The following is a 22,986-nucleotide window of genomic DNA, read 5'->3' as shown; positions in this document are numbered from 1 at the left end:
ACACCTCACTTTATTAAAATGTACAGTATGGCTCGTCCCATAGGATGATTCAAACCGTCCATTAGATGGGCCATTGCCTACATAGGTTGTGCCCCAAAAATAATTTTCATAGGTTGATCCGAACCCTCCGATCTATAGCGAGTTATATGTTGATCCAAACTGTCCATGTGATGGAACACAACATCAATCGGTTGTGCCCATAAAATCATTCCCATAGGTTGATCCCAGCCTTCCAATCGATAGAGGTTTCCATAATTATTGTTCCTATTTAGGTGTCTGGAATCCGTCAATATTTTACAAGTGTCCTGCATGAGTAATATAAAGTAGTTCTTTCATCATTGTCCTATGTCTTTACCTCTTCTTCTTCTTCTTTTAGTATTTTTCGTAATTGTCATAGACATGATTGGTACTTTTCGTACCCTCGAGATAGATGTTAGATATGGGTTAATACTAAAATAGTAATGCTGATGTGTAAATCTCACAGAGAAAGAAAAAAATTCGAACCCATCAACACGACAACACCTCCATTTTGGGCCTTTTAGAACTTAGAAGAACCTCCATCTTATATTTCTAAGGTTAGGGTTAGGGTTTTACAGAGAGCAAAAAGAATGTCTTCTCTTGGAACTACGAAGGGGATCCTGGAAGTGGCGAAATTCGCTCTTTATGTGTCGATCCCGATCGCTCTCATGTACACATTCGCCAACAATTCCGATAATCTGAAGAGAGTAATGGGAAACGTAAGACTTCTCTATCGATTTATCTTTCTTCCTATTTTTCCTGCTTTCTTCATTCTCGTTGCTTATGAAATTTATTTTGCATTTGACATGGGTTTTGTCGATGATCCCAATTTCAACTACAATGGTATTTTTCGATAGAGAAACTTAGCTTGTTTTGATTAATTTCATGGTCGCGTACTACATTGGGATGCCCAAATCAGAATCCAACACTTACACATTTACATTGGATTGAAACAAAAATAAATAAGAAGATGATAGAGAAAGAGGCAAATGATGAGTTCATTCGAGGAAACTCAGATCTCCAATTCACTAATTGTGATTATTATTTGCCCAAAAGTTATACGACATCTGTATTTTATAGAAAATAGGGAGAGCAAAATAGGAGACATAAATCGGCATAATAGGAAAAGAGAAAATGGAAACCCACTGCAATATAGAAGTAAAATTGTAAGGAAATAATCTAAATAAGTAAAACTTATTCAAACATTCCCGGCTATTCTACCACTCCTCTTGGGCCCCGTTCATGGGAGATTTGAGGACGTCACTCACGCCTACCTACCAGGTGAGATCAGACCATTTTTTTTCCTGCCCCATTAGCCTTTATTTACTTCACTGTTTCCCTTTTGGCCGCATACCCTAGCACATATTTTATCCTTGATGCTATTTGATCCTTAGAGGCAAGGTTTCAAATTTTGGCTTCGGAATGTGTTTTGTTCCTCACCGAAACCGAAAATTTGAAATTTCGGACGAAATCAAATAAAATAATATTTTATCTCATACAAAATCTCGAACGAAATTACTGAAATTTCGGCTGAAATTTTGGGAAAATATTAAATAAAGAATAAAATCCAGATTTTTTTGGAGATTTTCCTGAAATTTTGAGTTTACCCAATTTCGCTTTCGGGGCTGACCAAAACCCGAAATTTCTGTCCGAGTCGAAATTTAAAACCTTGCTTATAGGTGGGTAGTAGGGCCCTAGATGTGAAATCTTTGTTTTTATACTGTGATCGGACTTTACACTTGAGCTGTCATATGACTCATATCTATATACATTTTCTATTGTATTTGGTGCGATCTATTTAAGCAATGCATGTTTGGGACAGATTTTAATCTTATTGTTGAGTTATCTTTAAGGCTAGATTAAAGTGCTTAAAGCGACTTGATTAACTTGTTGAATGCCTAAGCTAAAATTGGAACGCATTTATGCTACTTTTTGTAAAGATTAGCCCCTTAGGCTCCAAAAGGGTTATTCAGTATATTCGCGAGCCTTCTAGGTTTGCACTACTATCAGAGAATCAGAAGAGATTGAAAATTATAGACCCCTACTTGAGGTGGAAGAGTAGAAAAAGCCCAATTAAAAGCAGATTGCAGACAGATAGTTCTTCAAGATGAATTGAGGTGGAAACAAAGATCTCGAATCTGATGGATAAAAGAGGGGAACAAAAATACTTCATATTTTCACGGTACTACCAGCGCCAGAAGAAGTAATAGGATCCATTATCTTGAGATTAACGGAGAGAGGAGTAAGTCCTAGTTGGAAATCTTTGCAAAATTGTGAGGTTATATCAAAACTTGTACTCTTCTAAGAGGTGTGATGTGGTCTTCCAATCCCTGAGGGGATCAAGTTAGATCAAATGGACCCAGAGTGTGCCACTTCTCTAGATGCTTGATTCGACACACGATTATGACTTTTCTTCTGTTGGACTGACCAGATTTCTCCAATGCTTACAGTCTAAAAGTCAGCTTCTATGGCTGAGCACGGTTGCCACTAGAAACCAATCTCAGATCATGTAATACGATTTGAATCTCAGAACACTATCTGGCCACAGCCGCCTCTAGAAAACAGAGCATAGATCATGTTTGGTGAGAAGATTACAGCCGACTGGGATCTGCGTAGAGTTTGGTCTTACCAGAATTACACAAATCAGTGCAGTTTTGTGTACTGGTTTCCTTATAAACGGCAGTCAGTCACTACTGTTTTTTATGGCAACCATAAATGTACATCTCAGCAACATCATATCATCGGTTTGGATGGGAAGAACTAATGATCCAATTAAAGAATTCATATCAGAAGCAAGATCGCAGATCCTCAATGGATCTCAGATCACAGATCAGCAGTTTGACAGCAATCAGGTATCACACAGATCAGCAGCAACATCACACATGCATCAAACAGAAAGTCCTAGACAAGTAGAGTCATTGGGAATAGAGATCAGCCTTCCCTTCTTCTCATTAATTTCATGAAAATCAGAAACGGGCTGTGAGTCTTCTTCCCAAGATTACAATGTCTTTTAAAAGAAGAGAAAAACTAAGCATTGCTAAACGAAACTCTTCACTCCTAAGTAACGCATTAGATAAGCTAGGATATAGGTGGCATCTTCTTGTGGGAGTCTCCTCAGTTGGAGACCTACTTTCGCTCAGTTGAACTAAATCCAAACAGCACTGAGATTTCTCAGTTTTGGTTGCTGTTACTGCCAGCTGGGCTGCTCCTTTGGGGCTATTGAGCAACACGCCACATCAGTAGTTGCTGTGGTATGCCCCTTGCTGCTCCTTTGGACTCTTCAACAACTTGCTACCTCACTTCCATCCTTCTGGGTGGAGGTGAGCTCTGAAACAACAGCCCTACAATGGACATCTCCCTTATGCTATGAACTGCCTTATCCACTGTCAATTCAAACCGAAATTGCCTTGATGTCTGCCCAAATAAAAGCTGTTATGTCAACAGTTCCAATTGTCTTTCTTACTATGCCAGGTCATTTGCTTAGTTGCCAGCGATGTCATCTGCCTATTCAGCTGCATATTGTCTAGCATGCCGAAAATATGCCACATCACCATGGCCAAAAAGACAATTGGTGTCCCGTGATTATCATCACACCCTTATGCCAAAACATGCTGCATCAGCCAGCGTCTAATACGATATACGAGCTTGCATTTTTGCTGCCACTCATGGCACTTCCAATAGGGCTCACTCTTAGCGACATTCCACCTGGATCATGGCTTGAGTTTTCTGGGGGCATTTGCTCATGCAAATCAGAATTGGAAATGGGGGAAAACCGCTTGCCCCCAATCTTGGTTGAACCATCTTGCATGGATTGGCTTGACTTTTCTTTTTCCTCCTTTCAACCTTTGTTTGTCTTTGTCTGAATGCAGCCAAGCCATTTCTCCCTCTTGGGAATCGCATTTGACCCTATGTTGGTCATGACTTTGGTTATACTTACGTCGAGTCTGATGTGATTGTGACCCAGACCGGCGATGCGTCTTACATATCTTGTGTTCAACAGACCTTTTGGGAGGTAAGTTGTGTGCCTCCTTTTGCCAAGGGTTCCAGATTGGTGATGATGCTTCCGTCGGCTATAGTGCTAGGGGTTTAGGTCTTATCATCAACATCGCTAATTTGCCACATGCACCAACCATCCTCTTTGCCTGGGTTCTAAAGACAAGGGAGGTTGCATCTCCTACTATTCAGTTTTTTTTTATGGTGTTTTCTTTTCCATCCTTCTTGAGCTGGTACTTCTGCCTTTGATAGAGAATCACATTTCTATCCCACAAATACAAGCAACAAAGGATCATTTGGAAAACGTCCCACAGTATCACCTTACATGCCGCCTCGTCCATGTATCGTTCAATGATGCTGAACTTGAATGTCCTTTGTCGAGTGATCTTCATCTCCACAACCTTATGGATCCAGCCCAGGGGATACAGCCATTGGTGAGTGGTAGTCGTCATCCCAATCTTAGCCACCATTCCTTCCTCGATCAGGTTCTTGCAGCTTCTTGGATCGATGATGGCACCCACTAGGCTCTGCTAGGCCTGAATCCGTGCATGGAAGTGCTCTTCTCATTCATCTGGATCTGAGGGACTTCAGCAGATCTGGCCATGGGTGCCAACTTCCTGCCTACTTCAAGTAGCTCGGGTAATTCCTCAGCTTTGGCAAGCATGTAGAGTGGCCTTGGACTTTCCCATAGTGTATGTCTTCCCGGGTCCCTTCGATCGTAGCTCGGGGTTTAGCTTCCAACACTCTTCAGCCATGTGTCCATGTCCTTTAGAGTGATCACCTTGAGCCTTATGGACTGTGTTGGCATGCTTGTTGGGCTTCGAATCGTACTCATATTTGTCTTTTGTCTGATCATCCTTCATGGGCCTCCTATCATGGTTTTAGATCCCCAAGGCTTTGATGCTAGCATCTTTGATGCTGGCAATAGGGAAGATATCCAACTCCCGCCTAATGTACTCATGTAATCCTCCCAGGTACTTCGTGAAGGTACCCTGTTTCTCCAGCAAGATCCCAAACAGTATGGCTTGCTTGTGGAACTTCGTGGTATACTCATGCATCGTCTGTTTGAATCTCTGCCATAGGTATTGCCATCGTACTCATCTGTCCTTCTCATAGTCGAGTGGGTGGAATTTCTTACGGACCATTACCTAGTTGCCTCTTGGTCACATTTACCAACCCCTTCTTCTGTAGGAATTCAACCAGGTGAGAGCATGGCTAGTCAACTTTAGTTTGGCAAAGTTACCTTCTGACTCTGTATACAGTTAGATTGAGAACTCACCTTCATCCTCTCGGTCATGCTCGACCTCCACTGCCTTCACACAGGTGGGGGATATAGGATTATGTTACGAGAATTATTCCTCCTTGGCATACACCAGTTGCGATATCTGGGTCTCCATCTGAGAGGGTCTTTGATGAGCTCCGTTGGTTTTTGCCATTTCCCTTCTGTCGGTGCTTAGGGTGCTGCTGGTTCGTCTCCTTCGTGCACCTTATACAGACAGCGGGGGTTCACTATCGATCACAACTTCTTGACCGTTGCGACAACTCAGCTCTGATACCACCCTTACAATCTAAAACTCATCTTCTATGGCTGACCACGGTTGCATGACATATGGAAATGCCTTAATGGAGCACAACCAGTAAGTGGTCTGGGCAGATTTTAGTTCTTGTATTTCACCTCTTTCTCTTCCAGTACCATCTCGGTCTTGGGCCTTGTTCCTTTGGTTGTAACATACTTACCATTAGAAAAAAGAGAGACAGGTTTTCAACTTTTAAACCACAACTCAATGCCAAATTTGTATGATATCATCTTCAGGTGGAAAACTTAATTAGAGGTTGATAGCAAGATATCATTGAAGTCTTTGACTTGCTAGGTAATTTAAAATATTGGCACCTCCTATCTATCGTTGTCTTTTAATGATGATGTCTTATTAGCCACTCTCTTCATATTTCAGCTTGTTCATTACAAGTCTTTATTTAAATCACTCAGACATCATCAATTTAACACACTGATCGCATTTCGGAATGCTTATACATACTTTGGAAATTGGTGACTTTTGCTGAAAATACCTTCATTCTGAGCTTACTTGAGACATGCAAATCCTGGATGCTATTGAGCCAATAGAGGTTCAGATTGTTCGCCTTGAAAGTAGAGCAGACGAAATTGCCCAGGAGTTCTGGTACCCAACTTCTGCATGTGTAAGTCAGTCTCTATTGGGGCTGCGTTGGTGTTTGTTGTAATTGATTCCATTGGATTTGATTTTATGCTTTAAGAATGACATCTTTCTTTTAAACCCAAAAAATAGTGCCAAACTGTTTAAGATAAACATTTGCAGTTGGAAAAATTCATTATTGGCTTGACATCTATGCATCGCACACTACCATTCAACTTATTATGTTTTGTTCTAAATTCATACTCTAAAGTGCCTGTTGCGTCTATTGTTTGTAGCGCTCTTATGTGGTGTACCCACCACAGGGTCCTCTGCCACCGTCTCCAGAGGAAATTCGAGAGATGGCTCGAGAGATAGCTCACAAGAACAAGAACAATATCCGTTAATGGGATGTTTTCAGATTACTTGTGGAACTATGGCCTCAACTCTGTGGAACGCCTAATTAGTTGTATGGAGAGAATCAAAAGGGATGTTAAACTGGAAACTCAAGTAGTTTTTGTACATATCAAGCTGGATAATGTTTTCAACTCTTGCAGTTGTAGAAGGGAATTTAGAGTTCAAAGTTTCAGGATTTAAGGCTGTGTTTGTTATGATGTTCCCCTTAAGAGACTGTCAAAACCATTGGCTCTATCCATCTCTCTCTATCTAATAAGTTGTTTGTGGTGTTTTGTAGGGCCTGCCTGTTGTGTGTGACACAAAATCAGTAAGTTTAAGTTTAGCTGCTTCTTGTTCTTGTTGTTTTGGATGGAAATCTGACCAATTAAGGGTGCAATTTAAGTAACACTATTCTTCTATCTGGTTTACCAAGCCTGGAAAAGGAAAAAATATCAACTGAACTCAACTAAGCCTTTGTCCCAAACTAGTTGGGGTCGGCTAATGACTCCTTTAGAAAATTTTCATGAAGAAGGTGAAAGGATCTACCCGGCTCAAATTGACTAAGTCTTATTCTGACAGTAGTTGGGTTCGTCTACATGGATCATTTTCTTTCATTCTCTCCTATCCAAGGCCATGTTCTCTGTTATGTTACTAGCCTTCAAGTCTCTCAATACTGTTTCTACCCAAGTTGTTTTCAGTCTCCCCTACCTCTTTTTACTCCATCAACTTGGCACGTGTCACTTCTTCTCACTGGTGCATCCAAAGGCCTACGCTGGATATGCCCAAACCATCTTAAGTGGTGCTCTCTCATCTTCTCCTTAATTGGTGCCACCCCACCTTTTTTCGGATGTCTTCATTTTTAATTCGATTTAACCTTACGTGGCTGCACATCCATTTAAGCATTCGTATCTTCGCTACACTTATCTTATGGACATGTTGTTTCTTGGTGGCCCAACATTCTGAGCCGTACATCATGGCTAGCATCACAACTGTCTTATTAAACTTTCCCTTCAACTTGGTAGGTGTTTTATAGTCGCACAGAACTCCTGAACCTTGCTTCCACTTCAACCAACCTCCTCTTATTCCGGGGTTAACATCTTATTCAATCTCCTTCCTAATGTAGGATTAAACCAAGATAGCAAAAGATATCTCTCTTCGGTATCTCATGTCCAGTCATATTTACTACGTCCTCACCCTGCCTCCTTACATTACTAAAGTTGCACTCCATATGCTCTGTCTTAGTCTTGCTCAGTCTAAAATCTTAGGATTCCAAAGTAGTTCTCCATACCTCTAATTTTGCATTAACTCCTGCTTTGGTTACGTAAATTAATACAATATCATATGCAAATAACATACACCATGGCACCTCATCCAAGATACCCTTCGTAAAACATATCAGGAAAATATTTTCAACCAAACCTAGTTTGGAAAGGAATTTGTTATCTGGAAATTTTTTGGGTTGGACCTTAGCACACATTATAACTGGGCTCTCATAAGAAAGGGGCAGAGCTAGGAATTTACACTTTGGGGGGAGGGGGAAGAATGGACGGACGGACTAATTTACATTGCGCGTTTGGGGGCCGCTTACTATTACCGGTGTTCATGAACGCTGGTAAAAGTCTTTTTGACTTTTAGCGGTGTTCGTGAACGTCCGTAAAAAACCTTTTCTGTTTTAATTATAAAATGGATTTTGCAAGTCATTTGGCGGGTTTTTTTCTCTTAAGAATGCAATTTATTTGGGTCGGATCCGACCCGATTTAATGGTAAAAGGGCAACCCAAATTCCCAAAAATGGATCTCAGTTGCACACTTGCACCCCTGATATTTTTCTATAGAAAAGCATGAACGGGACCAAAAATTGACCTAATATTTTTCTATGGAAAAGTCTGAACGGGCAACAGTACAACTGGGGGCTGCGTGCTCAGTGATCCAAACCATTTATTCCCTTGCCATTGCTAATTTGCTATGGAATTGTTGGGAGCAAAATCCACCCTCATGCAATTCTAACTCTACATTGCAGCCTGAGGAAACAAAAAATACATTACTCATCAAGAAAGCCTCTACAAATTGGAGGGTTAGAATCATCCAATGGGGTTAGTTTTGCTTTATTGCCCTTCTGTAGAAAGGCTTAGGAAATAATTGGTTTGGGTCATTGAATAAGTGGCCACGGCTGTGTTTTTTGCAACTGATATTTTTTCTTGAGAAAAAAACTGAGCATCAATCATTTTTTATTTGAACGGTAAAAGATTTATTAATAGAGAAGAGAAAAGGGGCGCACCCTAGCAACCAAGCTGGTCAATATAGGGGAAAAAAATCAATAGAAGAATGAAAGACGAACAACCAAAAACCTAACTCATGAGGAGGAAAAATAAAAATCTCCAAGATGTCCCTAACAACACTCAGTCAGGCTAGTCTATCGGCGTCTATATTTGCTGATATGCTGGACTGAGATGGAAGATCTTGCCTCTCACTCGTAAATCTCATCTAACATAGGGCGAATAGCAATAGCCGCCTAATAACGTTAAGGGAGTTGGGTCTCCCTCAAAGAGCAACTATGCAAATCCCTACTCTTTGTTATCTTGATGCCTTGAAGGATAGTTGTTACCCACTCCTCGTTTGAGTCTGTAACTCCTATTGGATCCCAAAAAGGCCCACTTGATCGTGTTGGTCCGGTCCTAGATCCGTGGAAATTAAGCTTCAAAAGACACTGGGCCTGGGGGGGATCAATCAGGAGAAGGTATATCAATCTGTTCTAGATATCTTTCTCTATTAGTTACATCGATCAAAGCAAAGAGAAACCTAAATGGAAGGAGGATTTTAACCCAAGAGATAGTTAAGGCGATCACCTTCTAGTAGATAAAGTCCGAGACCTTAACCAAACTTTTAAAAACTTGCGCATCCCTTTCCTTCCATAATGCCCAAATGGTTGGCAGAAGTAAACTTTCCAGAGGATTCTTCCCTTTTTTTCTAGGAATGTTGAGCCATGTCTCCAATCGATAAAATGACAGGGGACTTTTGATAATCAGGACTCCGACCCTGACGAGATTTCCTCAGTTGAATCCTCCTCAAAAAAGGAGGAAGATGAAACAAACACAAAAGGTCCTAAAGAATCTGTAAAAAAGAATGTATCTTGGGCAGATGAACGTAATCAGGTCCTCTTGATTCCAGTCGAGCACGAGGAGAGTGGTGAAGTAGAGACTCCAGAACTTGAGAAATCACATGAAGCATGGCAGGAAGTCCATAAGAAAATTTGGCCAAAAAGCTGACAAAGAGCCCAATTTAACCCTTCCAAAATTCACAAGTATAGAGCATTTTGATCGCTTAGGCTTAGTATTTGTCGCTCATATGTACTGAGCCTTGGTTCTCCCTCTCTCGCATGTTCAGAGTTAGGGTTGGTTTTGTGCTTTTATTGTATCATCTTTCTCTTTATCAAATAAATTGGTAGGGGTCCCCGCTAAAACCCGCTAAAACCCAGCTTACCCATTAAAAAAAGAAGAAGGATAAAATGACAAATGATCCAGGTTTACATGTCATGCCTGAATATCTACGTTTCTTGCGCACGAACATAGAGAACACTTCCATTCCTCATAAACTCAGTCTCTATATGTGTGTATTAATACCTTCTCCGACCTGATACTACTCCACATTTTAGTACCAAAATGAAATTAACCAAAACAAACCTTGACATCCGACATTTCAATCATTTTAAATCTATAAAGTTGATCTCTTAAAAGTGAATCTTTAGAGAAACACCTGAGAAAGAATCAGCATCCTACCGGGATTATCCTAGATAATTCTTCTTCTAATTTCCAAAACAAAACTGTGTGCATCTATATCATCTCCACAGGATGATCCCACTTCATTGGATGATCCAAAACGTATATCATCTCCACAGGATGATCCCAATCCTCCGGTCTATTGAGGTTTCTATAAAGTCATCGAACGTTTAGGATCATCCTATCTAAATGATCTAGGGGTTACAGCATATTCACATTATGGGCCAACAAATAAACGGTTTGGATCATCCTACGAAGTGGGTCCCACAGTACTTTCTAGAATATGTAATTTCTCATCCTGTCATTCCAATTAAATAATTATTATCTCCTGACATCATTTTCTCTTTCGATTTAGCCACCTTTGTAAAAAGTCCCAGGACTCTATCTCCCCTTTGAATTTTCCACAGAGGCAATGACTTGGACTGTGTATTTAATGGGTGGCTTTTACAGTTTCAAGGAAGATGTAAAAAGAGAAAACAGAAGATATTTTTGAACGAGGTTTGCTCTTTTTCATCCCCAATACACACTTATTTTGTAGGAAACTTTTTTCAAGTTGCCTCAGAGTTCTGCCAGTGTTTCTGATTTCTGAAGCTGGGGTTAGGCAGATTTTGTGTCTTTTGTTTTCTATCGTGAGAATGAGTTTAGGGAAATATTAAATTGGGAATGGATTGAATTAGAGGGTTAATTTACTTTTTCTTTCTCTCTTTTGTGTTAGGGGAGATGTTCTCCTTCTGGGGTAATCCTTTGGGGAGTGTTGATGGATGGAGTGAATTTTCTACTTTTATTGGCTTTAAAGATGATGGGTTTCCCGGTTTTAGCATTATGTGTTTTTCTTTTTTCTCTTAATCATTTGAATTGTGTCTTGTGGATGGAATTTTTGGTGGGAGTTTTTTTTCCTGATGAAGTTCTACTGGGTTTTCTTTTAATTTTTTTCCATAGAGGTTGTGTTATATATATTGATTTTGCTTTCAAGTTATATGTATTAAGGAGTGAATTTTCTACTTTTATTGCCTTTAAGGAGGATGGGTTTTCCCTTATTAGCTTTTAGTGTTTTTCTTTTTAATTTTTCTCTCTTCATTATTTGAGTTGTGCCTTGTGGATGGACTTTTTGGTGAATGGTCTTCCTGATGAACTTCTATTGAGTTTTCTTTTGAATTTTTCATAGAGGTTGTGTTATATGTATTCATTTTATTTTTGTTTTTTCTTTTCTGTCTGTGTCGATAGTTCTGGAAAATTGAGAACCTAGTTCTGGAAAATTTGTGTTTTTATCTTTTTTTTTTTTCCTGTCTGTGTATATCTTATACATATTTTTTTGTAGGCACCTGTGCTGGCATTGGTTAGATATGACAAGCTATCTGCTGGTGAGACACATTTTTCGAATGCTTGGCGGAGTGAGGAAGTTAGAAGAATATCTTAAAGGATGAAAGAATTATGTGGTCTAGTCCATCTATCAGTATATTTTGAGGCCATTTATTCATCAACCTTGTTATTCAGAGAATATTCCCATGACAAGGATCAAATGTTTCAATATTGTTGTTTACTCTCCATCGTTTTGATGGGCAGAACTGTATTTGAAAACAAATGATATCTTGGAATAATTTGTTAGTGACTTCTCATTCTTAGCAGTAGGGTGAATAAGTGGAGTCTCGAGTGGTTCTAATTGTATGATTTCCAATAGAGGCTTTTGCTTAAAGGGCAGATGTCATTCGTGGAACTTATACCAATTGGGACCTTCCTGGCTCTGTTGACAAATCAGGTATTGGAAACGGCATTGGCTGCAAAAGATGTTCTCATAGAGAAGGAGTCCTTCCAGATTTTATCGAAACACCTTAAAGACATTGAACCTGTCTTAAGGGAATTGCAACTCCGTGAGTTGAATGACTCTCGAGCTGCAAGGCAAGCTCTAGAGAGTCTTGAAAAAGATGTTAAGAAGGCGAAAAGTTTAGTGGATAAGTATAAAAATCGTGCTCGTTTCTACTTATTGGTCAAGTGTCGAAAAATAGTAGAAGAGATACAGGATGTTACTAGAGATATAGGAAGGTCTTTGGAGGCTTTATCCATTGCCAGTACTGAAGTCCTCTTTGACGTATCAGAAAATCTGAACAGATTACACGATGAGATGCAAAGGGCTGAGTTTGAAGCCTCTCAATCACAGCTTCGAATTGTCGAGAAGTTGAATCAAGGTCTTATAGAACAAAAGAGTGATCTGAGCTTTGCAAATTATATGCTAGAACAAATCGCAATAGAGGTTGGTGTGCCAATTGAGCCATCAGAAATAACGAAAGAACTTGAGAGTTTTAGAAAGGAAAAAGAAGAAGCCGCAACCCGTAAAGAACACGCAGAGGTGTTATTTTTGGAGCAGATTATTAAGCTGTTATCGCGAGCGGATGCTGCTAATGATCAAGAAGAAATCAGGGCACAGTATCTTCGAAGGGTTGAGATGGTCGAGAAATTTGAGACGCAGGATGGATACATTCCACCTCTTAAAGCATTTATGTGTCCCATAGAGAGAACTGTGATGGTTGACCCAGTGAGTCTTTGCACAGGGACTACATGTGAAAGAGCATCCATCCAAGTCTGTTTTGATTGTGGACAGAAAACTGACCCGGATACGGGCCAAGTTCTCGATGATTTGACACTGAGACCCAATGTTTGCTTGAGGCAATCGATCGAAGAGTGGCGAGAACTCAACTATTGCCTTCAAATTCGATCTTCCAAAGGCAAGTTGCTCTCAGGTATTGACTCAGCTTCTGAAGAGGCTCTTAGCCTAATGCAGGAGCTTATAAAAGAGAATTCAATCAACAAGGATTGGATTGCTATAGAAGGGATTATTTCTATCATTGTGTCACTTCTTGGAACATCGCACAACAAAGAATTTAAGAGAAGGGCGTTAATTACATTAAGGACCATTGTGGAAGGGCATTCCAGAAATAAGGTGAGCATCTTTAATATTTCTGTGTTTACAATATCTTTGTTCGCTATAATAGAATTAATGTAGGCAACATTTGTTTTTCCATTACATATATCCAATCTTTATGTGATCACCTTCGTTCTGCTTCTATTTATTCTCATTTCGGCACTCTAACCCTTCCTCATGTTTTTTTGGTTCTGCCATTCAAAAGGAACTATTGTCTGTCTCTCCATTTATTGATATAATAACTATTGCTTTATTTTCACACGCTTTACTATCCTAATGACAAATTTGCATTCGGAGAGAAAACTCTTGTTGAAGGCCTTCATTAAATTTTAGCTACCTTTGCCTCCTTGCCAGTTTCACTTGCAGTGAGGCATCATCGTAACATGATTCTAAATGTCGACCGGAATGGGCACGAAACGACCAACATATCTCTGTTTTCATCTCCACTGAAATGAAATCCTTCGGTCAACATGTGTAGATTTCGCTAACGTTTGCGATCAGATTGGCCAAAAAGCTACCACTCTATGTAAATTGCAGAACTTTGGTCGGCATGCCGACATTTCGACCAAACTGCATAAAAAAACTTGGATTTTTACATTTTTGCTTGATAAGTGTTTAGTTTATGTTTTTTTTTTCCATTTTTTTTTCAATTATGGTGCAAATACATCAATTAACTGTTGATTTGAAGCCTTTCACATAGGTTAGAATGTTCCCCCAAGTCTGGAAAATTTTCAATAGAAATAAATTGATATAATTAATATCTTTACCTAATTCCAAGGATTCAATCATCGGTTTTGGTCCGGCCTTCGATCCCCACGGAAGTGAAAGTACTTTGTGGAAGTTTATGGAAGGCCATGGAATGAAGGAAATTTAAGGTGGAACATCAGTAAATACTTGAATAAGCGTAACTACACACTTGGAAACAATTAAATAAGCCAGACAAGCATCCGTATTCGTTTACCAAGATCAAATACCTAGTGACATGCGTTGTCATGCATGTCCGGAACAGTAACGTTCATTTTAAACATAGATTTTTCACATGTTTTGAAAGCTAATGATCGTGCCATTTTTTTTACTTTTCAACTTACTCATATAATTAATGGAATGGACATTTTTTTTTTAATGGCAATGGAATGAACATTATTATTTCCTTAATATATAATTTTTTTGTCATGTGGGTGGATCAATGAATAAAACTTCGGACTTCGGTCCCTACGGATGTTGATGGATGTTGGTGGAAGTTTAACACTATAATTCTAACTTGTTACCAAAACAGAGCCTGTTTCATGTCAAATTTCAGCAAATTATTCTCATGCTTTCCATATGTAAACGATTAAAGCTTGATTCCTTTAAACTTTGAGAGCTTTTATTATGCTGATTACTAAAAAAAGAAAAATATATCTTTCAGGATGTTCTAAGTTTTATCTGAATTCAACCATTTTGTATCAAATTTCAGGATACATTGGTTGAATCTGGAGGAGTTGATCAAGTAGTTCGCTGCCTAGTACGTGATCCAAACATATCAAAGGCTGCAGTTGAGTTGCTATTTGAGCTGTTGCAAGACAGTTCTGGTTGGAATTTACCTGTTTCCAGGAAACTTGCTCAACAAAGTAATGCCATTCTTTTCCTCGTTATGCTTCTGAATGGTACAATAGTAGAATCAGCAGAGAAAGCAGAAGCAATCCTATTGAAACTTTGTGATGATGATGATGATAACATTTCCCGTGCGGCTGCTGCCAACTGGCATAGACCACTTATCAATCGCCTCTCTCAAGGTTATCCTTCTATCAAGATCTATTCCATTCATCTTTGTCTGGGTTTTATCATTGACGTTTTAATCTTCCATTTTTTGCTCAATTTATTGGGGCCTCATTAGGATATGAATGCAGCTCAAGTGTGTTAAGTGTATTACAACTTATATGGGCATACTAGTCATTTTACATACGTAACCCCATCTCACACACACACAGCTCTCTCTCTCTCTCTCTCTCTCTCTCTCTCTCTCTCTATATATATATATATATATATATATATATATATATATATATATATATATATATATATATATGAGGAAAAGGATTGTACGCTCGAGCGTACCATAAGCACCAAGCTTATGGTACGCTCGAGTGCCCCAATCACATGGGTCCCACATTTTTTGTGGTGATCCAAAGCGTTCATTTGCAAGGCCCTATCATAGATAGGGTGTGTACCAAAAATCAGCTCCATTGAATCATCCTAACCCCTCCAAAAGTGGAGGGCAAGAATGGGCAGATTTGTAGTCTGTCCATTTTGCCCTCCACAAATGGATGGGTTAGGATGATCCTATGGAGCTGATTTTTGGTACACACCCCATCTATGTAAGGGCCTTTCAAATGAATGCTTTGGATCATCCTAACAAAGTGAGCCTACATGTGATTAGGCACTCGAGCATACAATCCTTTTCCTCTCTCTCTCTCTCTCTCTCTCTATATATATATATATATATATATATATATATATATAAACTCAACTCAACTCAACTAAGCCTTTGTCTCAAACTAGTTGGGGTCGGCTAATGAACCTTTAGAAAATTTTCATTTTCTATAGGATTCATTTCATAGAAAAGTGGCAAAGTATACGGCCAGCTGCCAACCTGATGCCAACTCTCCTCCTTTATCCTGGCTTTGGACATATCCATACATACATACATACATATAATTTTTGTGTGGGAGAGTGAACAACTCTCTCTCTCTCTCTCATGCATCTCTTCTCTTCTCTTCTCATCACTCCTCATCTCTAGGGGTGTAAACGGATCGAATTCGAATCGGATATGGCTATATCCGAATTTGATTACAGTATACAATATCCGAATTCGAATTCGGATTCGAATTTGACGGATATTTAATATCTATTACCGAATTTGTATCCGTCAGATATTGTTCGAATTCGGACATTATCTGTATCCGTTTATCTGGTAAATTCGAACATTTTATTGCAGCACTTTATCTTTCTTCTCCTTCTTACTTCTCGAATAAATTTTCCAAACCCTAAAACAGACCTCTACTTTCTCTTCACAAAATTAACTCTCAAATCTTAAAATATATGAGATCCGCTTCTTCCTTTTAAAACAAAGGCAGAGAGAGAGAGGCGGTGGGGATGGATGATGGTGTTGGTAGTGGTAGTGGTCTTTAGGTTTTTTTTTTTTTTTTTATATGATGGAATGGGTTTGGGCTATTTGAACAGGGGAAGTGGGAGTGCTGATTGTGGAAGATGAAGAGAAATGGGGATGGAGATGGGGATTGGGTTAAAGATGGAGGTAACTGACGGTGATGGAGGTGGCTGTGAGAAGGTGGAGAGGGGCGGCGGTGGATTTTGGTGGGGTTGGAGAACCAAGGAATGCCGAAGATGGTGTCTCAGCCTCCTCCTTTCTCCTCTCTCTTGCTTCTCCTTGCAAACCTTAGAAGTCCCTTCTTTTAATTGCATTTTGGGTTTTTATATAACCCTATGTTGGAAAATTGATCTGAGCCGTCCATTTACCATCAATGACCTAGATGGCCTTTTTGCTTTAAAATTCTCTAGAAGCTATGACATCTTCTTTCAATTACCATCATCCATTTGTCACTTTCATCCTACAACCCACATTTGTTGCTTCATAAAGAAGCCATGTCAAACTCCAAGAATGCCCTTAAAATGAGAGATTACTTCATTTCCTACCCAAAACACTTTTTGTTTTTGCTTTTTTTCTAAAATGAAAATTCACTTTTCTTTTAGAAACAAAAGATAGTGTGTCATTACTAAAAATAAATATTAATGATATTATTAATAATAAATAAAAAAGGATTTACTTCTCTGATTCGGATGTTAAACGGATCGGATATACCATTTACCAGATTCGCATCCGCTAAGAGCCGGATATCTCATAAACGGATTCGGATAATATCCGCTTGAAACGGATCCGGATAGTATTCACTTTAAACGGATTCGGATGCGGACGGTAATCGAATTTTCGAATATCCATTTACACCCCTACTCATCTCCATCTCTTATGTAGCAGGTTAACATAATGGAATGAAAAACTTGTTCTTAATGACTGATTTGTTTCGTCTTCTTTTTTTCATTCCATAGATGCCTTCTCATTTTGTCATCTTGAAACTCATCTCTTAACCAACCTGTTTACTGTAGCTTGCAGTTATTTTTGCTGTATAGCTCTCTAACACTTATTCTTGTGCAAACCTGTAGCTATTTTGTGTGTTTTGGCCCGTACATGTTTGTTAATGCAGTAGTTCAGTTAAGTTTTCCAAATAGAATTGATGGAAAATTGATGTCTGGAAAAGCCCAAGTATCAATTACATCTGTGTAATTAGAGAAGTCTGTTGATGATTCCAATGTCTGATGAAGAAAAAACTAGATTTTCTTTAGAAAAATAAACTCTGAATGTTTATTGTTCAGGGCATTGTTCAATTGTCTCAAAATTTTAATGTGTTTCAGATGTCCTGTTCTGATCTAAATTAACTGAGAGAATATTAAAGGTAGTCCCAAATGTGTTTCATCTTCATCAATTTGCTCGGTTTGGAGTTGAACTGATATTCTTGTAGTTCAGAAAAATCAAATGTAAATGTTAAGTGCACACACATGCATACTTCTGATGAGTCATGTGTGTATGTGTTATGTGTATTGTTCGCTTTGTATGTCAATGTCTGTTTCCATGCGTTGGTTCGTATGCATGAGTTTTCAACCGTTCTTGTATGGGCTTGATTATTTGCACGTGCTTATTTGTGTTCAATCCTGCATTCTTGAGGTTAACTTTATAATGCATGTATGCTCATGTGGTTTGATCATTTTTATATTTTTTAGGACCAGAGGCATCAAGGATATACATGGCAAGAGCCCTTGTGACAATGGAATTAGTTGACCAGAATATAAAGGTCCTTGGTGAGGAAGGTGCAATACCTCCCTTGGTGGAAATGGCATCCGGAAACCTTGAATCTAAAGGTTTGGCATTTGCTGCTCTGGTTAAGCTCTCAAGTTGCCGTGAAAATAAGAAGTTTATTGCAGACACAGGAGGGGTTCCTCTTGTTCTAGACCAGATGTTTTCTTCCCATGTCCCTGCAATTATTAGAGCACAGTGCTCTCAAATCCTTGAGAACCTTTCTTCTGATGATGGCATAGAATTTCTTGTTGATGCCAATGGTTCCCATCTCGAGTTAGAGCCAATTGTCAATAATTTGTTAGCCATTCAACAACATCCAGCATCAAATCACGGCATACGGAAGCCTGCTTTACGTGCATTGCTTGGCATTTGTAAGTCCGGAGCCGGGTTTGTGAATAAAACAGTTGTTGATGCCAATGGTGTTTCCATTATTCTTCCCTTGCTAGAGAACCCCGATCACGAAGTCCGAGAAGTTGCCCTTAATTTTCTCTTCCGATTCTCCCAACACGACGCAGAAAAAATTATGGACTTTCTTCTCGTGCAGAGGAGGCTCGAAGCTTTTATGGGCTTTCTTGAGGGTGATAGCAGAGAAGATGTAAAAATGGCGGCAACAGGGTTATTAGCTAATCTTCCGAAATCTGAATTAACCTTGACTAAGAACTTGATTGACTTGGATGTGCTGCCAGCAATTTTCAACATCTTAAGATCTGGTACCATAGAAGCAAAGGAAAATGCACTAAGTGCGCTCTTCAGATTCACCGATCCCACTAATGTTGAGACACAGCGAATGGTGGTTGAATCGGGAGCTTACTCTTTGCTTTTGAGTTTTCTTCAATCTGGGAGTGTAACGGCTAAGGCACGAGCGGCAGCTCTAATTGGTAACTTGTCTTTAAGCAGTCCTAAACTTAGTGATATATCCAAACCAACTGGTTGCTGGTGTTTTAGGCCAGCGCATGTGCCTGTTTGTGAGGTTCATGGGGGGATATGCAGTGTTTCAAGTTCTTTTTGTCTATTAAAGGCAAATGCTTTACCAGAGCTGGTAAACCTCTTGCAAGAGTGTGTTCATACAACTGCTTATGAAGCATTGCGTGCATTGGGGACTTTGGTTCATGAAAACTCGCCTTCTAGAGGTGCCAATGTCCTGCACAAAGCCAATGCCATCTATCCTATGTTGCAGGTTTTAAATTGGGGGACACCCACTTTGAGAGAAGAGGTTTTGGACCTTTTGGAGAAGGTGTTTGCTGCCAGGGAAGTGGCCGAAATTTATTGCGCAATGGCTAGGATTCCTCTCGTTCGTCTGACCACCCAGAGCCATGAGGATGGACAGCTTGGAAGGAAGGCTGTTAGAATCTTGGCACAGCTTGAACGCTATTCAAAATCAGGGCCACTTGTTTAAAAGGTACGTATGCCTAATCGGATATATTTGAAACTTATCTGAATACTTCAAGGTAGGTTTTGTAGTGGAAGGAAAATTACTCTCTTGGCATGTATGTCTAGCTTCTTGTTAACTGTATATCACATTGGTTTGGGATGAAAATCCCATGCACAGTCTCTGCACTTGATACAAGTTACTGGGCAAGGACATGGTCTCCATCTTTTGTTACTTAAGTAGTCATTCTTATTTGAAGCACTATTGTTATGATTGTATTGCTAAGTTTAACTACTCACTTGCTATTCGAGGTTTTGGCGTTCTTCTTATGAAGTATGCGGGTACTTGTTACCTATCAGTGGTTGGTTATTTAATGGGAATACCAATCAGCATGGCTTCTGAAACTATCCCCATCCCAAAATTCTCCCTTTGGGACAACCTTTTATACTTGACTCCATTGTGTTTTATGCATGTATTCACTGTTGTAAAATCTTTGTAATTTGCATTATAACTTTCTCCATTGAATTTCCCATATATTTTTTAATAAGTATGCTTAATTGAGAGGTCCTTATGAGCAAACCAACATTGTTTTGTATTCTAATTGACTAAACATGAGGAATAAGAATTGATGATGGGAAAGTGGTCAGATTTTCCTTCCAACTCCTTGCAAACAACATAAGTTCATATGGCAAAGAAACCTATACAATTTTGTAGTATCATTCCCATGTAAACTATGAAGCATCCTTACATTTGACAACCAGCAGTCTGCTTATGTTTATATGGGAGAATTGACTTGATCTTCTGTAGCTCTCGTATTGCTTATTGGTTTGGAAGTTCTCATTTTCAGGAAAAGAAAGAGAAAAGAAAAGTGGGAAGTGATATATTCACCCCCTTTTCTTCCCGTAGCCACCCTCTAGTGTATTTATGACTATCTTTTTCACTACAAGGGGGGGGCCAAGGAAGAAAAGGGGGCAAATATATCTTCCCTTTGTTTGTCTTTTCTATATATAGGCTATTGATATCCACACGGCCATGTTTTAATAATAGGGTGAACTCACCTTATTTTTATTGTTTAACCAACTGTCAAAGGCAAGATTTTAAATTTCGGTGCCGGCCACAATGGAATTTGAAATAAAATATGGTCCAGGTATCAGTCCAACCTGTCATAGGCAGCAAACCCTTGTGCCTACACAGTTCACTATCTGGTAGGGTTGGTTTACCATAACCCTACCCTACTCTACCAGATAAATTATCTCCGGTTGGGTTGGGTTGGGTCGGGTTGGGTTGGGTCAGAGTCGGGTCTTTATGGGAAGAAAATCCGAGATTCATAAACCTGACCCTACTCGAGATAGTTTCTCGGGTTGGGTCCGGTCTCTGGTTGGGTCCGGTCTCGGGTTGGATATCTCTTTTTAACTACAAGAGCCAGGTAGATTTTGTCGGGTTTTCTACCCGACCCAATCCAAGACCCATGACTTCTAAACCCGGCCCATCTCAGCAAAGATAGGGTTGAGGCTCGGCCCAATCTATTTCGGATTAGGGTTTTGCCGATGTTGTTGCTTAGGGTTAGGGTTTCATAATATTGTGGTACATCTATAAATAGGAGTTTCTATCGCCTCCATTATCAGTCTTCCTTCTCTTCTTGCGTTTCCTCTTTTTATTTTATTATCATTTGCTTTCAAGTTTTTTGTAGAAGGCGAGTCAAGTGATGAGAAAAAAAAAATACTGCAACAATATGAAACTATCAAATCCCATGATTTCTTGTATTTAAGTCTCTGATGATCCCTTCTTCTTCCTCCTCTTTTCAATTTCTAATTTTTCTTTTTTCGATCCACTCTATTTAGAAGTCTGATGGATGTAACTGTGGGAGATGATGATGAATCTTTTTGGTCCGTGTTTCTGAATAAATCGTGACTGATATCATTTACCAATTTCTGATCCCACACATCTTTTAATTTCCATCTTAGATGATATGAGAGTTATTTTCTATTTCTTCTCTTCTTCCTTTTTCTTTCTTGTCCTTCTGCAGGGTTTTAGCTTTGTGTTCCTGTGTTTTTTTTTATTTTTTTTTGGGTTATCTGCGGTGATGAGTTATGAAATATACCCACATGTCAGACTTCAGAGGTTTTGCCAAAAAATCGATGAGAAGATAATTTCATTTCCTGAGCAGTAGTTTTTTTTGTTTTGCTTTTCAAGTTCTTCTTCTTTTTCATCAAATTTCACTCAATAAATAAGAAGCTATTGGGTCTGATTTTTCATGAGCTGTGTTTTTTCTTCATATTTTTTAGAGAGAGAGATCACTCCGGGCTTTCTTTAGTCATGACAATGAAAAAGTTGCTTGGAAGACAATTTTTTGTAGATCTGGTACCATCTTTCTTAGAAAGGTCGGATTCAATTTTCATAATAGGGCAAAGGGATGATTGGTGGGTTTGGACAAGAAATTCGGAGGGCATTTTTTTTCCATGCTTGCTCGTCCCCTTACCACTTCTCTTTGCTATGAAAATGTGAAAGGTGTTTGTCTTGCATAGAGTTATTGTCTTCTGTTCGAACCCGTCTGCCTAAATAAAATTTTAAGCGTCTCCCAATCAAGTACATTGGTCTACCCTTGTTCATTTCCAGACTCAACTTCAAAAGATTGCATTCCTCTGATTGGGAAAATCCGCAGAAGGATAGCTCTCTCCCAGTCTACTCTCAATCTAAGTACCTTGGCCTACCCTTGTTCACCTCTAGACTTACTGCAAAAGATTGCATTCCTCTGATGGGGAAAATCCGCAAAAAAGTATAGCTCTCTGGAACAAGAAATATATTCTGTAAGAGCCAGTAGAGTATAGTAGATTTATCTAGTGTCAGCAGACTCAATATTCCAAAGGGAGTTATTGGAGTCATAAAGAGGATCTTCCACGATTTCATATGAACAGGATGTGATTTGAAAAGAAAATACCATCCGATAGTGTGAGGGGCATCTTATGTCTACCAAAATCTAAATAGGGGCTTGGAACAAGGCGTTTATCTAATATAAACAAGGCTGCACTAGTTAAACTAGTCTGAAACATCATCAACAACTGAAAACAACAGAGAGATGCCCTGGAATGAATGGATCCAAAAGAAACATGTAAGAGGTTAAAATTTGGTAAAAATATTGGCTTTTCAAAATTCCCTCCGGCCTTTAGTATTCTCCCGGCAAGAGACATGGAATAACCTACTTGAAAAAACATTTACCTCAAAAGTATAATTTCACCTACTTGAAAAACCATTTACCTCAGAAGTATAATTTCCAAATCACTGATTGTCCTAGGAGAAAGGAATCAACCAATCTGGAAACCAACTACAGATGGTAATTTCTCTCCCAAGGAATCAAGCAATCTGGAAACCAACAACAGATGGTAATTTCTCTTGGTACATGGGATCACATCAGGGGGAGGACCCATCAATGCTTGGAAAGCTTAACACCAATAAAAGATGAAG

The 22,986-nt window shown here is 39.2% G+C and overlaps 2 protein-coding genes and 3 non-coding genes across 7 annotated transcripts; all 5 read left to right on the top strand.

The window, feature by feature from the left end:
• Nucleotides 1-386: 386 nt before the first annotated feature.
• Nucleotides 387-6,851, top strand: LOC143880509 (uncharacterized). Its single transcript, XM_077383550.1, has 2 exons — nt 387-737; nt 6,458-6,851. Exons 1-2 carry the CDS (start codon nt 609-611, stop codon nt 6,563-6,565), a joined length of 237 nt encoding a protein of 78 aa, XP_077239665.1. The 5' UTR covers nt 387-608; the 3' UTR covers nt 6,566-6,851.
• A 3,840-nt stretch (nt 6,852-10,691) lies between these two features.
• LOC143880488 (U-box domain-containing protein 43-like) lies at nt 10,692-20,071 on the top strand. 3 transcript variants are annotated; one of them, XM_077383542.1, is made up of 4 exons: nt 10,692-10,827; nt 11,648-13,264; nt 14,703-15,021; nt 18,080-20,071. In XM_077383542.1, the coding sequence occupies exons 2-4, from the start codon at nt 12,029-12,031 to the stop codon at nt 19,549-19,551; spliced, it is 3,027 nt and encodes a 1,008-aa protein (XP_077239657.1). In that variant the 5' UTR covers nt 10,692-10,827; nt 11,648-12,028; the 3' UTR covers nt 19,552-20,071. The 3 variants fall into 3 exon arrangements, with proteins under 3 accessions (XP_077239657.1, XP_077239664.1, XP_077239649.1); XM_077383549.1 differs by lacking the exon at nt 10,692-10,827 and adding an exon at nt 10,851-10,925; XM_077383534.1 differs by lacking the exon at nt 10,692-10,827 and adding an exon at nt 10,866-11,065.
• A 1,148-nt stretch (nt 20,072-21,219) lies between these two features.
• On the top strand, nt 21,220-21,305 carry LOC143845756 (small nucleolar RNA Z199). The gene has a single exon (XR_013234520.1). It is a non-coding gene; the product is annotated as a small nucleolar RNA Z199 (small nucleolar RNA).
• Nucleotides 21,306-21,386: 81 nt separating this feature from the next.
• Nucleotides 21,387-21,463, top strand: LOC143846266 (small nucleolar RNA SNORD18). The gene has a single exon (XR_013234724.1). It is a non-coding gene; the product is annotated as a small nucleolar RNA SNORD18 (small nucleolar RNA).
• A 133-nt stretch (nt 21,464-21,596) lies between these two features.
• On the top strand, nt 21,597-21,693 carry LOC143845767 (small nucleolar RNA R64/Z200 family). Its single transcript, XR_013234524.1, has one exon. It is a non-coding gene; the product is annotated as a small nucleolar RNA R64/Z200 family (small nucleolar RNA).
• The last annotated feature ends 1,293 nt before the right edge of the window (nt 21,694-22,986 follow it).

The sequence above is a fragment of the Tasmannia lanceolata genome, unplaced genomic scaffold (genome assembly GCF_043159265.1).
Source record: "Tasmannia lanceolata isolate RefF3 unplaced genomic scaffold, GAP_Taslan_0.1 ptg000002l, whole genome shotgun sequence".
In the NCBI taxonomy this organism is placed as follows: domain Eukaryota; kingdom Viridiplantae; phylum Streptophyta; class Magnoliopsida; order Canellales; family Winteraceae; genus Tasmannia; species Tasmannia lanceolata.
The sequence above is the reverse complement of the archived record's forward strand: the minus strand, read 5'-3'. Positions and strand labels throughout refer to the sequence as shown.

Bases quoted from the DNA above. Each gene is read 5' to 3' on its own strand.
- LOC143880509 (XM_077383550.1), top strand. From the start codon at position 609: ATGTCTTCTCTTGGAACTACGAAGGGGATCCTGGAAGTGGCGAAATTC. The intron at 738-6,457 runs GTAAGACTTCTC...TATTGTTTGTAG, and splicing joins TGAAGAGAGTAATGGGAAAC to CGCTCTTATGTGGTGTACCC.
- LOC143880488 (XM_077383542.1), top strand. From the start codon at position 12,029: ATGTCATTCGTGGAACTTATACCAATTGGGACCTTCCTGGCTCTGTTG. The intron at 13,265-14,702 runs GTGAGCATCTTT...ATCAAATTTCAG, and splicing joins AAGGGCATTCCAGAAATAAG to GATACATTGGTTGAATCTGG. The intron at 15,022-18,079 runs GTTATCCTTCTA...TATATTTTTTAG, and splicing joins TATCAATCGCCTCTCTCAAG to GACCAGAGGCATCAAGGATA.